Source organism: Colobus angolensis, unplaced genomic scaffold, assembly GCF_000951035.1.
Source record: "Colobus angolensis palliatus isolate OR3802 unplaced genomic scaffold, Cang.pa_1.0 Scaffold426, whole genome shotgun sequence".
In the NCBI taxonomy this organism is placed as follows: domain Eukaryota; kingdom Metazoa; phylum Chordata; class Mammalia; order Primates; family Cercopithecidae; genus Colobus; species Colobus angolensis.
Genome location: NW_012117666.1, coordinates 850,150 through 865,358, shown reverse-complemented (window position 1 = coordinate 865,358; position 15,209 = coordinate 850,150). Strand labels below are relative to the sequence as shown.

Genomic DNA, 15,209 nt, shown 5'->3' with positions numbered 1-15,209 from the left:
ATAATCCCAGCTACTTGGGTGGCTGAGGCAGGAGAACCTGGGAGGTGGAGGTTACAGTGAGCTGAGATCGTGCCATTGCACTCCAGCCTGGGCAACACAGTGAGACTCCATCTCAAAAAAAAAAAAAAAAAAAAAAACTTGATGATCAGATGGATGACCAATACTTCAAGTGGTTTCTAGCCCAAACCTGTCCAGTCAAGGCCCCAAACAAGAACCTCCTGGTTTCATTAACACTAGGTTTGCCTAATGGCAACACTGGCCAAATCTAATCTAATGTTGATACAATTTTACTTTCGGTCCTTTCCCTAAATGGAAAAAAAAAAAAAGTATTATCATTTGTCAGTGTCTTTCAAATGCTTGGAAGAGAGAGGGCGACCTGCGGACCTGGGCTTGGCCTGCCTGAGCATCCCTGGGAGGAGGCATCCCCACCAGGTCTCCAGGAAGGGGAGGGGATTACAGCACCCCGAGTCCAGAGGAGCCCCAGAAAGCACATCCAGCCACCCTCCATCCACACTGACCCAGTGGCCTCACCCAGACACCAACAGGCCGTGTCCTTTCAAGGTACCAGTGCAACTGGGCCTGGGGGCTTGAAGGTCAGAGGTCAGCGGTCAGTACAGTTGAGACCAGATAGGAAATTGTGTCAAACTTCAGAGAGATGGGGTGACCCCCTCACTGCCTCCTATAGCCCCCAGACTGCTTCCCGCAAAGCAGGGTCCACCTGGGCTCACCGAGCCCCCAGTGCAGTACGAGGGCAGAGGCTTGAAAAGAAGCCCACCAGGGTCTGGTCGCCAGACAAACCCAGTCCTGGTGAGGTCAGAGGCAGGTGCAAGGAGGAGGCCTGAGGCAGGAACAGAAATGTCGACCAGGGTGTCAGTGGGGGTGGCGCCGAAACCCACGTCTGCCTCCAAGAGCAAGAAGCTCAGCCTCTCTCTGCCTAGGCCTCTCCTTCAGCCTCGTGCAGCTCCAGCCCACAGAGCTGTGGATAGCTGCGGCAGACACAACAGAAGCAGCCAGCCGGCGTGTGGCCTGCACATCTCAGGGGCTCAGCAGGTGGCACGGCTGTGATTGTGAGGTGGCCTTGGTGTGGCCATGTGTGAGGATGACCTGCACCTAGGCTGCCTGAGGCTCTGCTCCTAGGAGATGAGGTTGTGGACAGGCGGTCTGCTTGAGGGGAGCCCAAATGCCAGCCCGGGGTGGTGGGCCCTTCAGTCAGCCCAGGTCAGGCCAGGGTTGCATGCCCCCGGAAGCCACAGCTCCATTCCCGTGGGCTTGGCTGTACCCACTCGATGCCAGGGCCCAGCAGCACCAGGTAGCAGCTCCCTGGACACGGGAAGACCATGCCTGCATCTGTGTTAGCGCTGGCTGTGGGGGCCAGCGACCTGTCTGACCCCATGGCCAGCAGCTGGCCCTGGGGAGAGCAGGGCCTTGAGGACGGCATTCCCAGGCCTCACTTTGTTTAGGATCCGCTCGCTGCCAGACCTTCAGGGTGGAGTCTCTCCTCACAGGTCCTGTGGCGTCATAGCCGCTGAAAACCATAGCCCCATCAGGCTCAGGAAGGGCAGGAGGAGCCGGCACCCACGTGGGCTTCACCCTGCTCCTGATGACAGGCACTGGCGCTCTCCGGACGGCAGTGCTGTGCTTGCCGGGTAGACCTGCTGGGTGGACCTGCCAGCCCGCACCAGTTTAATTCCCACTCCCCTTCCTTGCCCCGAAGACTTGGGATAAAGGCCCAAAGTGCATGCCCAGAGGGTGGCTGGAAACCCCCGCCCCAGCGATTGTGGGGACCACCCATGTTAAAGGAAGACGGGCCTCTTGGGAGAGCGCCAGGCACACAGCCTCAGAAACCCTGGGGACCCGTCAGCCCCTCCCCAGGCCCCCCAGACACGCCGCCACAGCAGGAAGAACTCGGCCAGCGGCGCCCGCTCTTCCCACTGGTCTGGAGGCAGTGGATTCGTGCCCAGATGCCAAGGCCCAGAAGCAGAGTGACAGACAAGGCCGGAGACAAAGGAGGAGAAAGGAGACGCTGGGGGAAGGGAGAGGGAATGAAAAGTATTTGGAATGGCAAATAGGGGAGGGAGCTGAGGCCAAGAGAAGAATCCAGCCCTTTGCTCAAGGGAGACAGATGGGCGAGGCCAGGACCCAGACCCGGGGGCAGGTTCCAGGCTCAGTCCAGGGCCTGAACTGTTGTGGCCTCAGTTTCCCCATCTGTGAATGACGGATTCGGACCCGTACATCCAAGAGCTTCCTCCAACACAATTAACTGGTGACCAGACAACGTGCCTGGGAGGAGGGAGGAGGGAGCCAGATGAACCTCGGCCTGAACCCCAAGTCCTGCTTGGCCTCCTGGGTCTCAGTGGGTGGAGGCCACCGTGGACTCAGAGATCTGAAGCTCAGCCCACCTGCTGGGAAGGCCCCTGTGGGTAGGAGCAGCCTAAAGAACTCAGCAGAGGGGCTGGGCTCCTGAGAACGGCTGGGGGAGGGTCCCCCTGGGCAGCAAAGGCTGCAGGAAGGAAAAGACTAGCAAAGCAGGGGGTGCAGGGGGCGGCCGCGGACACTCAACCCAGGCGGGAGCAAAGCCTCAGCACAGCACCCACCACCCTGAAATCCCCTCACCAGCTCAGAACCTGCGGGAGAGCCGGGAGGAAGTGGCGGTCACTGGGATTCACGCTGTTTCCAGACCAGACAGCAGCGGACACGGAGCTCAGAGGCCCCGGCCTAGACTGCAACTCCCTCCCTGAGTCCCCGCGGGAAGCAGCTGCCGCCTCTCACGAACACATTCTTAATTCAGTGATTTCACTCCCTGGTGCTTGCCAAGGTATTGGATACCTGAGAAGCCAAAGATTCACATTCTCTACAGAGGCAGCTGCTGCCCCCATCCTGGCCTGCTCATTAGACTCTAAAGGCTGTTAGTGAGCAACAGAGCTGTGTGCTGAGCCCTGCCTGCCGCCGGGGTACCCGCCGAGAGCAATCCTAAGAGCGTCCCAGGAAAAGGCCGGCAAGGCCGCCACGCCTGCCGCACCGGCTTCGTTCCCCTGTCTCATCCTGCCCCCTGGCGTCGGGACTGCAGACACCTGAGCTGGCTCCTAACTACGGCGGCCAAGGATGGCTCTCCAGGCGGCCGTCCCCTACTCAACAGGGGTCTGCACCGCTCCTCCTCCGGGAAGGATGCCCTGCAGAGACCACATGGCCGTGAAGCCGGGGAGTCCAGGTCCAACTCGACCTCGGCACCTCCCTGCTGTGTGATCCTGAGCAAGGTGGGTCCCCTCTGTGCGCCTCCGTCTCCCCAGGTGTCAACAGTCGGCAATGAAAGAACCCGTCTGTCTCACAGGGTTGCCGGGAGAATCACGAGAGGATCTGAGCAAGAGGATCTGTGCCAGGCCCAAGGTAGGGCCCCCTCAAAACATGCAGCCCTCAGAGGGGCTCAGCCACCAGCAGGTCTACGGCACCACCCACGGCATAGCCACGCAGCCAGGGGCTCCTCCTCTCCCAGAACGCCCGCCTCCCCCAGTGCCAGCCGCCGCCGTTGCAGGTGAACAGGTGGGAGCCTGCAGCCGCACAGAAGTTGGGGTGGCTGGGCGTGCAGGGCTGGGGTGCTGCATTGCTTCTGAGTCCGCACATCCTGCTTCTCCATCGCCCTCGGGAGACTCTCGGGGACCCAGTGCCCAGCTTGAGAGAGAACTGGAAACTCCAGGCCTGGACCACAGGAGCTTAGTGGCTGCCCTGCCATTTCAGGGAGTCAGATGTCCCTGACGCTGGGTGTCCTCGCAGCAGAGTTTAAAAAGCCATTGCTAGGAAAAGCCCCACTGGGAACATCACGCTGAAAATCTCTGTTTGGATGCAGCGCTTGGCCCCAAGGGTGCCGACAACCACAGACACAGGTGCTATGTGCACCAAACCATCAACACTCCACTGACCTTAAGATGTGTTGACTTCTTTAAAACCCCAGGAAGAAATTAATAACAACATCTAGGGGAAGGGTAACGAATTTTTCACTCAGTGGGAAGGCTGGCCTCTGGTTTGGAGAAGAGTCCGGGTCAAACTGGGTCCAGCCAAGTGAGGAACCTCAGTCCGGTTCCCATGGCCTTGGGGACGGACGAGGCCTTCACAGCCTGGGGACCCGTTTTCCTCACCCAGGTGACACAGTGGAAGTCACTTTACAAATCACCACGGTGCACCCCCCCCCGGCTGCAGCAGCCCATGCTCTGCAGACATGCAAATATTAAGACAACATTATCTGCACGCCTCTCTGCAGGAAGGTTGCATCTCCTTAGCAGTGGGATCAAAAGTTTTTTAGTAAATTAAAAAATTATTCAAAAGAACATTTCTCTCTCACTGAGAAAAAGGCAGGTGCCTCCTTTTTCCTGAGAGGAAAAATCCTTCGTAAAATCTCTCTCTTTGTAATCAGGTACATACAATAGGCATTAGTTCCAGGGAATTTCAACAGAAATCAGAAATGAAAAGAGATAAGAAAGTTCCAACCAGCCTCCGAAAAGGAGCATTCCAGACCCACCAGGGAGATATTCTATTCCCTTTTCTCCTTAGTTCACTTGTGTGTGGGGGCAGGAATGTCTGCAGTAAGAACTTAATCCTGCCCCAAAGAGGCCTGACGTCTGTCCTCAGCCACTGGGAGGTGACCTCTACGATGTCCTGCCTGATAGGAGTCATTGTTTGCCCAGGGCCTTGGGTCACATGGGAGAGTCCAGTGATGTGACTTGGGGTGGAGGACAGCCACCATGATGGCCTCAGAGTGGGGCTGGCCGTGCCAGAAAGACCAACGGTGTCATGGAGGGTGGGAGATGGGGCCATGTGGTGTCAATCAGCCCAAGGACAGAGACTGACCACTTGGGTGGTCACTCAATCAGCCGTGCCCATGTAATGAGGCCCCAGTGAGAACCTGGACACTGTGGCTTGAGGCTGGCCCTGGCTCATGCTACCACATCGACGCAGGAGAGTCACACGTCCCAGTCCCACAGGGAAGGGACAGCAGGAGCTCCGCTCGGGGCACTTTTCCTGGACTCTGTCCCCTGCCTCCCCTCCTTCGGCCAATCTTAATCTGTATCCTTTCCCAGTAAGAAATTGATATATGTAGATGTTGTTCCCACCCAGACAGGCTGGCTCCCCCTCTGGCTTCTGCCATGACTGGAGGCTTCCTGAGGCCTCCCCAGCAGCCGAGCAGGTGCCACCATGCTCCCTGTGCAGCCTGCAGACCCGGGAGCCAATTACACCTCTTTTCTTCATAAATTACCCAGTCTCAGGTATTTCTTCACAGCAATTCAAGAATGGACTAATACAGAAACCATAACTGTGAATGTAACAGCTTTCAGGGAGTTCTGGGAGTCCCTGCAGTGAAGCATCGAACCCGAGGGTGGCCCTGGGTGCCTGAACTTGTGATTGGTACCAGGGTGAGGCCTTGTGTGGACTGTGTCCTTAACCTTTGTAACTGGCCTGAACTCTTACCAAGTGTGTGTGTGTGTGTGTGTGTGTGTGTGTGTGTGTGTGTGTGAGAGAGAGAGAGAGAGAGAGAGACGCAGAGAGAGAGAGCAAGAGAGGAGAGGGAGAGAGAGAGAGAGAGGAAAGAGAGAGAGAAAAATAGAGAAATTTCCGATCTGATATAAATCTATTTTCCGGAATACTAAAGTTATACATCTTGGAACTGACGAATCCAAGGGAAAAATTATCCCCACCCCAGCCTCTAAATTCATGTAACTGAGTTAGCTTGAGAGCGTCCAAGAATTCCAGACGGTTAGGTCCAAAATTCGAGATAAGGCACAGACGTTGTTAGCTGCTCCTGGTCCGCAAGCCAACACCCCTACAAACCCAGAGACACATGTGGAGACCAGATAACCACCAGAACTGGCCTCCATTCTGTGCCCAGACTTTGAAAAGAAGGATGGGGCCAGGCAGCGGGGGAACCTGCACTAGAATAAGACGAGGTGAAACCATTGCACGAGGTGGCCTGGAGGGAGCCGGGAGCAAGCCAGCCCTGCAAAGCCCCCACCTGAGAAGCCAGGTTATGCCTGCCCCATCAGTTCACACCCGTCGGCAGCTGCGAGCGGGCGGTGGTGACTCTGGCTCTGCACTCAAGTTTGCGGATGCTGCCGTTCACGCAGCACTTAGCTGCATCGAAACGCACCAACCTGAATCTGTTCTGGATTCTTAGCAAGCAGCATGACAAGGAAGTCACAGTCACAGGGACCTCGGTAGGCAAGTGTCCTTTGAGGAAACGGGAATCCTCCGTGCAATGGAGCGAGGCTGGGTGAGCAGAGACCGGCCATCGGCCATTCCGCTCCCAGGGCCTACGAGCAGGGCAGACCCCTCCTGACCGATGCAGAGAAGTCTCATCTCTAAAACATGCCACCAACACACAGTCTCTACTGTCCTGCATCCCTAAAAGCAGAGTGATGCCTATTCACGGCTCACTTTCAAGTGGCTGAAACACTAGGCGGGAAGGCCCACAAGCCCCACCCCACCATCCGGCCGCACCCCTGCCTTCCCGCCCCAGCCCTGCCTTCCCACCGCACCCTTGCCTTGCGGCTCACTCTTTCCTGCATCTTCCCACAGCCTGTGCTGCCCCTAGGGGGCCCTCATGGCCTTTACTGTCAGCTAGTGAGGACAAAGCACCCCGTGACATCTCAGTAGCTCAGATGAAACCTGTCTGATTTGAAAGCTGATGATTTTAGCTCCCGAAGGCCACACGTGGGAATCGATCTGGACTTGAGGGCCATGGTTCCCAGTCCTGCCTGGGTCTGTGTCCTGCCAAAATGCAACACCCATGAGAACTGGGCAGGGCCCCACAGTGTCTCCTCCTGGGTGGCCTTGACGTGTGTCAGTGGCAGCCGAGGACGGATGCTTGGGTTTCAACAAAGGCAACCGATCACGCACCGCCGCCAAGAGAGGCTGCGGGGCAGGAGAACCTCGGAACCCTGTAGTCTGTGCCCTGGGTGCACACAGTTCTTCAGGAAGTCCTCATCCTGCCCACGGCCTGGGCATGGCTACACGGCCACGGAGGGAAAAACAGCTGCCCGTCAATGACTAGTACGTTTTCGAGAAAACCCATTTACCTGTCGGCTGTCCCTGCTACGCCCCTGATGTTTGGCCAAGTGAGCCTACAGGGTGCTGCGCACAAGAGCATCTGCGAGTGGGAGGCAGACGTGGATCTGCAGGGAGGGACCTGTCCACACGCCCGCTCCCAGCCTGAACCTCACTCTGCCATCGGCACGATCCCTGGCCGGTTTCCACCACCAGCGGCCCCTGCTTGAAGGCAAGGGAGCTCTCAAAATAGGGCTTTTCATCTTGGTGTTTCTCTTCCTGACGGCCCAAAGGTTCTCATAAAATGGCATTTCTTTTTTCATCTAGCTGGAAATTTAGCCTTTTCCAAGCTCTGTAAATTCCAGGCCTTTTCTTCAAAGGACACTGCAGCGTGATCCCAGTGGAGGGCTGGCAGCGAGATGCAATGTGGCCCACCACTCGGAGCTTTTATGCTGGATGATGTTGGAGTTCACGATTTGAATATTCCCCCCTGGTGTGCGGTTTCACTGATACCCACATGGAGTGCGTTCTTCACATGGTCAGGGCAAGCAGAGACTACGGGGTTCCCGAGGTTCCCCTGCTCTGCATCCTCTCTCTGCAGCTGTGGGCGTGCACCGTGACTCCCCATGGAGGGCGCAGCTCCACCCTGGCGGGAGCAGCGCCCACAGCTCCCACGGCCCTGCCTGTGCACTGCCTGCAGTGCTCTGCAACATGCGTGCAGAGAGCCCAGCAAACGTCTGATGAATGAAACCCGTGAACTCCACCAGGAGACAATCCTGGCCTCCACTGGAGTATCTCCATGGGGCCTGTGTCGGTGAAAAGTGGAAGCGAGTTCTCCTAGGCAGACCTCCACATCCTGCCTACTTACACAGTGATCGTGAGCTGCCATCAATACGAACAGATGCACAATTTTTAGCACACACACAATTAGGTGCCCATAAAACACAGAAGCCAAAAATTAAAAGACAAGTGAATGAGAAAGAACAAAACAAAACCACAATGTTGAGAAACTTTAAAGCAGGCTCAAATTTCCTAGCAAGGGGCAAGAGAGGAGCCAGGGCTGGGCATGAGCCCGGGAAGAGACAGCCAGGCCGGGCTGACCCAGCTGGGTCAGGCCATGGGTCACGACCTCCAGGAGACCACAGAGCACCAGACTGGGGCAGGTGCCATGGACTCACTGCTGCCTCCTGATCCCAGCAAGTTGTAGGATATGTGAAGCAGAAAATGGTCTACTCTACTCAAACATGGTCATGTCACAGACTATTGATCAGTCTACAAAGTGGGCTACAAGAGTCCAGTGGCTGTTCAGCCCCCAGTGAGAGCAGGCATTGGGCCCCTCCACCCGCACCTCCTTCACCATCTCTGCACGGCGCCGACAGTTCCTATGTACTTCACACCTGATTCTGACGCCACCAACTCCAGAAGAGACCCTCTGCCCCACGCTGGCGGCTCCCTGAGGTTTCTGGGCATCTTCCAACTGCTCCACGGGGAGCCCTGTGAGTCTATCGGGCGCCCTACCAGGCTTGGAGCCTGCATCCTTCTGCTGTGTCCTTCATTCAGGGCAGGACCTTGGCACATGTGCACAGGGCAGGACCTTGGCACATGTGCACAGGGCAGGACCTTGGCACATGTGCACAGGGCAGGACCTTGGCACATGTGCACGGGGCAGACACGGGAGGAGCTGCGATACTTTCCGACAGCAGACAGCTGTCCTACCGCAGGGTTACTTTTGCCCAGCTAAGTCGGGTGGATCAAGAGGATAGGAGAGGGTGGGCTATTAAGAAAACATTAGTTTAGGTCAACTCAAAGAGAACGTTTTCTTCTTTTTTATGACGAAGTCTCACTCTGTCACCCAGGCTGGAGTGCAGTGGCGCGATGACATTTTAAAAGCGTGCTGCAAGCTTTTTTTCCCCTGCCTTCTCCCTCTCTCTCTCTTTCTCTACCTATTATGTCTTTCTTTTAATTATAAAGGGCCAGTATGCAAGAGACAACCCCTTCTCATACAGGCCACCATCTGTTGGCAGGAACATGATGTGCTCTGGCCGGGGTGGCCTCAGTTAACCAGTCTCCCGACTGCCAGTCAGTTGGAAAATCTCTTCAACTTTCTCACTGGCCCTGCAGTGTTTGTCAAAGGCAAATACTGACTGGGGCACAGCAGTGTTTAAGTTGGGAATCTGTGGTATGAGCAAGAATGCAAAGTTTCCTCCAATCCACCATCCTCAAGTTCTCTGTGTGTGTCTTATCCCCAGCCAGTCAGCCAGCCAGCCAATGTCCCCTGGGTATCACCAGCCTCCATTAACAAAACACGGACCCTGCCTTCCGAGGACTTACATTTCACGTGGGGGGCCAGCCACGTACAAACCGGCACAGACCTCACACACCTGCCACCATGAGGAGTCTCACTGTGCCCTGACCTGGCCGGGCAGGGGCACAGCTAATCAGGAATAAGAACGGAAGCAGACACTGGGAACCCGGGAAGCCGGGGAGCAGAGGTGGCTTCGGCCGAGCCTGGTTTTCTGCTCCCTCCAGGGTCTCCTGCAATTCCACATGGCAGCTTGAGGTAGAGCGGGGAAGAGAATTCAAGATTGGCTCCTCTGCCCACGCCAACACCTCCCACCTCGTCAGGAGGGGTAGCCTGTCCAGACAGGGCTCCACTGCACATTCAGCCCTGACTCGGAGGCCTTGTTTCCCCGGGGTGGGCCTGAAAGGGGCCTGAATCGTGGAGGATGAGGGAGGGAGAGGGGGCCCCAGCCACTTCCTACCAGGATCCTCGCCTGACACCCCCAGCCCTGTGCTGTTGCCCACGTGGGCTCTCCCCCGTGGCTCTCATCACATTGCAAATGTACAATTCTGTGTGATGATTCCACGCCTGGGCTCGTGCCTGGCCCAGTCCCCAGCACACAGTGGAACCAGATACGCTGAGTGAATTAGTGAATGTGCTATGCTCTGGGACAGAGGGGGAGAAACAGGCCAGGCCCACCACAGGGTCCTGGTGGAAGAGTGCAGAACACTACAAAAGCAGTAACTGGATGACTGAATCTCGGGGGCAGGGGGGCATCCAGGAAGGGCCCCCTGAGGACAGGAGATTTAAGCCAAGTTGAGGTTTGAGAATGGATTCGCCAGGCAAAACGTGGGTTGGGGGGCTGCAGAAAGAAGGTTTTCAGGCAGAGGGAAGTGGGGAAGAGGCTTTGCAGCGGTCAGGGGCTCAGGGAGGCAATGCGGACAGCAGAGGGGCAGGGGAGCAGGTGCTGGGACTCTGTGCATCTGGACTCCCCGGAGCAGGGAACGGCAACAGTGGGCAAGCTCAGGAGCCCTTCTGCACACTCATTCAACAAACACCTGCTGGGCACCCACAGTGTGCCAGGCACCGTGCCAGGACTTACAGGCCACTCTAAGGCTATGGCTCTGGATCCCAGAAGCAGGGATCACCCCAACAGCTGTGGGCCACCCAGGCCAGAAGAAAAGGTGAGACCAGCCGTGGGGCTTCAAAGTCTAGAATTAACAGCAACTGGCATCTGATAGGATGTGGGCAGGGCGAGAGAGACGTTCACGAATGGCCTGGGTGTCAGGCCTTAGCAGCTGGGAGGCCAGAAACCATCCTCATCCCAGACCCGGGGAGGGGACAGACCACAGTGGTGAAGGAGAGTGCCCTTTGGGATATTAAAGTCCACATGGCTCGGAGCCCAGAGCCCCCTTCGGGCGGGTGAGGCCAGGCAGTGAGGCGTTTACATCAACTGGCACCAACCACAAACAAGACAGGCAAACACCAGCCAAGCCCCAGTGGATGAGAACTCTGAGCTCCCAAGGACTGGGAAATAAAACCACTGAACCAAGCTTATTATGAAACTAATCTCTGGGAAAATGGGACAGGCTAGGTGTTTAACAAAGTATCACTGGCTCTCATTTTTTTCTGAACAGCTGGCAGCGATTATATTAAGTTTCCGTTTCGAATGGATTTCCTGCCAGTTACACATTTGTCTCCTCCCCTGCTGTACAACATGTGAAAAAACACGGGAGAATCGCGGGGCTGGGCTGGGAAGAGAGAAGGTACAACAGCCAGGTAGGAGCATGTATGAGTGTGCACACACCAGGGCTGCAAGCATCTTCACTCACTGCCGAAAGCAAAACCCCACGTGCAGTCTAATTTCAGGGCTCCACCTAATTACCAAACGTCACGCTTCTAAAGAGAGTGGAGGCTGCATAGAGCTCAAGCTGGCAGGATCCTTAAATACTCTCTCCTCAGGCACTAAAAGGAGGCATCAGCTGCATGTCTAGGCTTTCAGGGAGTCATACCGTAAAGCAGGCACACTGATGCTTTTGGAAGAGATTATTAATCACACCCTGCCTTGGAACAGTGCACAGGACCCCAAGCAGGCCAGGATTCACAATGCAATGCAGTTCACTTTTCAACTTTTGTAGTTTAAGTGGAAAACCTAATGCTTCTAACAAAACTGCCTGATTTAAATGTTCTCACTTGCAAAAAACTAACAATGATTTTAAAAGGAAATACGACTCTCATTTATTTGCAAAGCACAGTACGGGCTGCTGGATGCGCTCTGTGTCCGAGCACCTGGGAGCCCGCCCTGGACTGGGCAGCCACGTGCAGGCGGAGAGGGGAGGGGCCAGGTGTCCTCGGCCACTGACGTGGTTTCCACCTCGCGCCCTTTTCTGGAGACACATCCTAGAGCCCGGAGAACTCAAGGGCTGGAGGGTTTCAGGCAAGGCTGGATTTCATTTCTATGTTAAAATTCTTAAGAACAGAAAAGTGGGCCGGGCGCGGTGGCTCACGCCTGTAATCCCAGCACTTTGGGAGGCCAAGGTGGGCGGAATATTTGAGGTCAGGAGTTCAAGACCAGCCTGACCAACGTGGAGAAACCCCATCTCTACTAAAAATACAAAAATTAGCCAGGCGTGGTGGCGCGTGCCTGAAATCCCAGCCACTCATAAGGCTGAGGCAGGAGAATCGCTTGAACCCAGGAGGCGGAGGTTGCAGTGAGTTGAGATCACGCCACTGCACTGCAGCCTGGGTGACAAAGCGAGACTCCGTCTCAAAAAAAAAAAAACAGAACAGTGGTCCTCAGCTTTATAAACACCTCCCTTAGCTGATGTGAAGGCCAGGATGTCAAGCAGCGGCCGAGGAGGACGCATCACAGCAGCCCAGGCCTGCTAAGGGGGTGTCTGCTGGAAGCGTGGCCGCTGCGAGTCCACCCAGACCTGATAGGGCGTGGCCATTGGAGGAGGCGTGGCCGCTGCGGGTCCACCCAGGAGCGCTAGGGGCGTGGCCATCGGAGGAGGCGTGGCCGCTGCGAATCCACATTTGCCCCGGAGACTAACGGGACAGCGGAGGGGTCAGTTCCCGCCTTGCACGTGACAGAGGGTGAGAACCGGACCCCACCCTGACGCTGGACGCTGGCCTCCTGGGCCCACCGACGGCCTCCACTAAGGCCCGCTCCCGCCCGCGACGTGGGGGACAGCAGAGGCCACTTCCCTGGCGGGCCACCCCAACCCAAAGCAGCACCTCGCAGGGCAGCCCAACCTGCGACAAGCGCGAGAAGTTCCTCAACGGGATCGCAGCAAGGGCAGGCCTAGGGGTCCCTCGCGCTGCTCAACGCCGCTAACCGGCGCTCAGAAACCAGCGCTCTGCGGCACTGGAGAAAGCACTTCCCGCCCTCCTACAGGCTCCTGGCCAGGGACTGCCACGGGAGGCGCCCCTCACGGACGCCCCGCCCGCCCCTCTCAAACATGGCGGCCACAGGCGCACCAGGGAAGAGCCCCTCACAAACATGGCCGTCCGCCGCTCTCAAACATGGCGGCCAAAGAGGCTTCAAGGGAAGCAACCCTCACGAACATAGTTGCCTGCCCGTCTCAAACATAGCGGCCACAGGCGCACCAAGAAAAGCGCCCGTTACAAACATGGCCGTCCGCCCCTCTCAAACATGATGGCCAAAGAAGCTTCAACACAAGTGCCCCTAAAGAATATTATGGCCCACCCCTCTCAAAACATGGCGGCCACAGGTGCACCAAGGGAAGCGCCGTTCACGAACATGGTCGTCCGCCCCTTTCAAATATGGCAAACACAGAAGCTACAAAAAAAAAGCACCCCCCGCAAACATAACCTCCCAGGCCTGCCATGGGCGTGGGAAACATAGCGGCTACAGGGGTGCCAAGGGACGCGCCCTCACGAACACGGCCTGCCACAGGACGACTTACTGCTGCAGTGTCCCACCACTGGCCCAAGGCCCGCGAGCTGCGCCCGTCGCTTACGTAAAAGCCACCACTGTGGGGTCACATGACGAGGGCGCTGCGCTGTGATTGGCTCTGCTGACGTCGGACGCCGCCGCGGCGCGCTCTGCAGACTCCGGGTCGCCGCTCCGCCGGGACGCGTTGGTCCGGGGCGCGCGGTTCTTGGCTGCGGCGCACACACTCATGAGGAGCCGGAAGGTGAGGGCTGGTGCTCGGCAGCAGCTGCGCTGCACAGGGCGGGGACTCCGGGCCACCTGCTGTCTGGAGAGCCGGGGCGGGGTCACGGGGTGCCTGTGACCTAGGAACGGCCTCCGCTTGGGCCTCGCCCCCAGGAGAAGCTGGGGGCTCCAGGCCACGCTCCCAGACCACGCCCCCGGGAGAAGGGAGGGGCTCCACGGCAACCTCCCGAGAGAAGGAGGGCTCCCAGGTCACGCCCCTGGGAAAGGGGGGCTCCGGGCCACGCCCCCGGAGAGGGGGCGCTCCCAGGCCACACCCCCAAGAGAAGGGGAGCTCCCAGGCCACGCACCCGGGAGAATGGGGACCCCAGGCCACGCCCTAGGGAGAAGTGGAGCTCACAGGTCACGTCCCCTGGAAAAGGAGCCTCCCAGGTTATCGCCCCCCGCAGAAGGGGGGCTCCGGGCCATGCCCCCGGGAGAAAGGGAGCTCCCCAGCCACGCTGTCGGGAGAAGGGGGCTCCGGTCCACGCCCTCGGGAGAAGTGGAGCTCACAGGTCACGTCCCGGGGAGAAGGGGGCCTCCCAGGTCACGCCCCCTTGAAGGGAGGTTTCAGGCCACTTTCCCAGGAAGGTGGGGTGCCCTCTCCAGAACTGGTTTCAACTCCTGGTAGTGCTGGATGCTGCGGAGCTGAGTTTGTGCCCCTCAACTGCTGCCACTCCAATGGAGGTCACACAACGTGTGACCTCAGGTTGGCCCCATGTATTTAATGTGCTAAAAATGGGGTGATGTGGGATCCACCCAGAGGGTGGTGAGGGTTGAAGGGGGGTGCCAGTGTCTGGCAAGGGGCAAGTGCTTACCACTTGGGTTTAACAGTTAAAAGTGAAAGACCCTTTTCACAGTGCACCTGGTGCGAGTCCACGTCCACCTGGCAGGCTCTGAGCTGCTTGGAGGCTCTCCTGGTTTGTTCAAATGGAGTGATCACTTGTGAATTCCAACTCCTTTTACTGTTTTTATGTTTGAACCAAAGCGTGTCTCCTGTAGGCAGCATACACTTGGATCTTTTTTAAAACCCAATCTGGTAGTTTCTGCCTATTGATTGAATTGTTTAGCCCGTGCACATTTAATATTATTGATATACTGTAGTTAGGTTTACGTATGCCATTTTACTTTTTCTTTACTTTATACAAGTCTATCTTTTTCTTCCCCTGTTCCTTCTTTAAGTGGATTAAAGTGAATATTTGCTAATGTAGCATTTTAATTTAATGATTTTTTTCACTACGTTTTTTGAGTTTTTTCCAGTGCTTGCTCTATGTTTTACCGTATACATCTTAATCTTCATATTCTTCACATACAGCTTAAGCTTCAGATTTGTACTAGGTTAATTCCAAGTGATACGGAAATGTTACTCTCATATGGTTATTTTTGTGGTATTTTGTTATATGTATTACATCTGATAATGTTACAAACTCAACAATACCGTGTGATCATTATTACTTTCTGTCTGTGGTCATTTCCTCAACCAGCAGGGCTTTGCCTTCACCCACTTTCTTTGTTTTGTTATTGGCAAATATAGTACACGTCTGTATATATTATATACATGTTATTGTATACAATTGCTTTTTAAATTATGAGAAGGAGGTAGGAAAATAGGCATTTTAACTATCTTTATAAGAACATTCAAGCCTGTAATCCCAGCACTTTGGGAGGCCGAGACGGGCGGATCATGAGGTCAGGAGATTGAGACCATCCTGGCTAACACGG

General features: G+C 56.3%; 1 protein-coding gene and 1 long non-coding RNA gene across 2 annotated transcripts in view; one reads left to right on the top strand and one right to left on the bottom strand.

The window, feature by feature from the left end:
• The window catches only part of LOC105522350, a 20,765-nt gene extending 7,518 nt beyond the window's left edge, over positions 1–13,247 (bottom strand). Inside the window, exon 1 of the long non-coding RNA XR_001003426.1 lies at positions 13,020–13,247. This is a non-coding gene — a long non-coding RNA (uncharacterized LOC105522350). The remainder of the gene's footprint in view (positions 1–13,019) is intronic.
• Positions 13,248–13,354: 107 nt separating this feature from the next.
• The window catches only part of LOC105522349 (chromosome unknown open reading frame, human C1orf174), an 11,092-nt gene continuing 9,237 nt past the window's right edge, over positions 13,355–15,209 (top strand). The window contains exon 1 of the mRNA XM_011956847.1: positions 13,355–13,470. Coding sequence (XP_011812237.1) covers positions 13,456–13,470 — 15 coding nt within the window. The 5' untranslated portion in view covers positions 13,355–13,455. The remainder of the gene's footprint in view (positions 13,471–15,209) is intronic.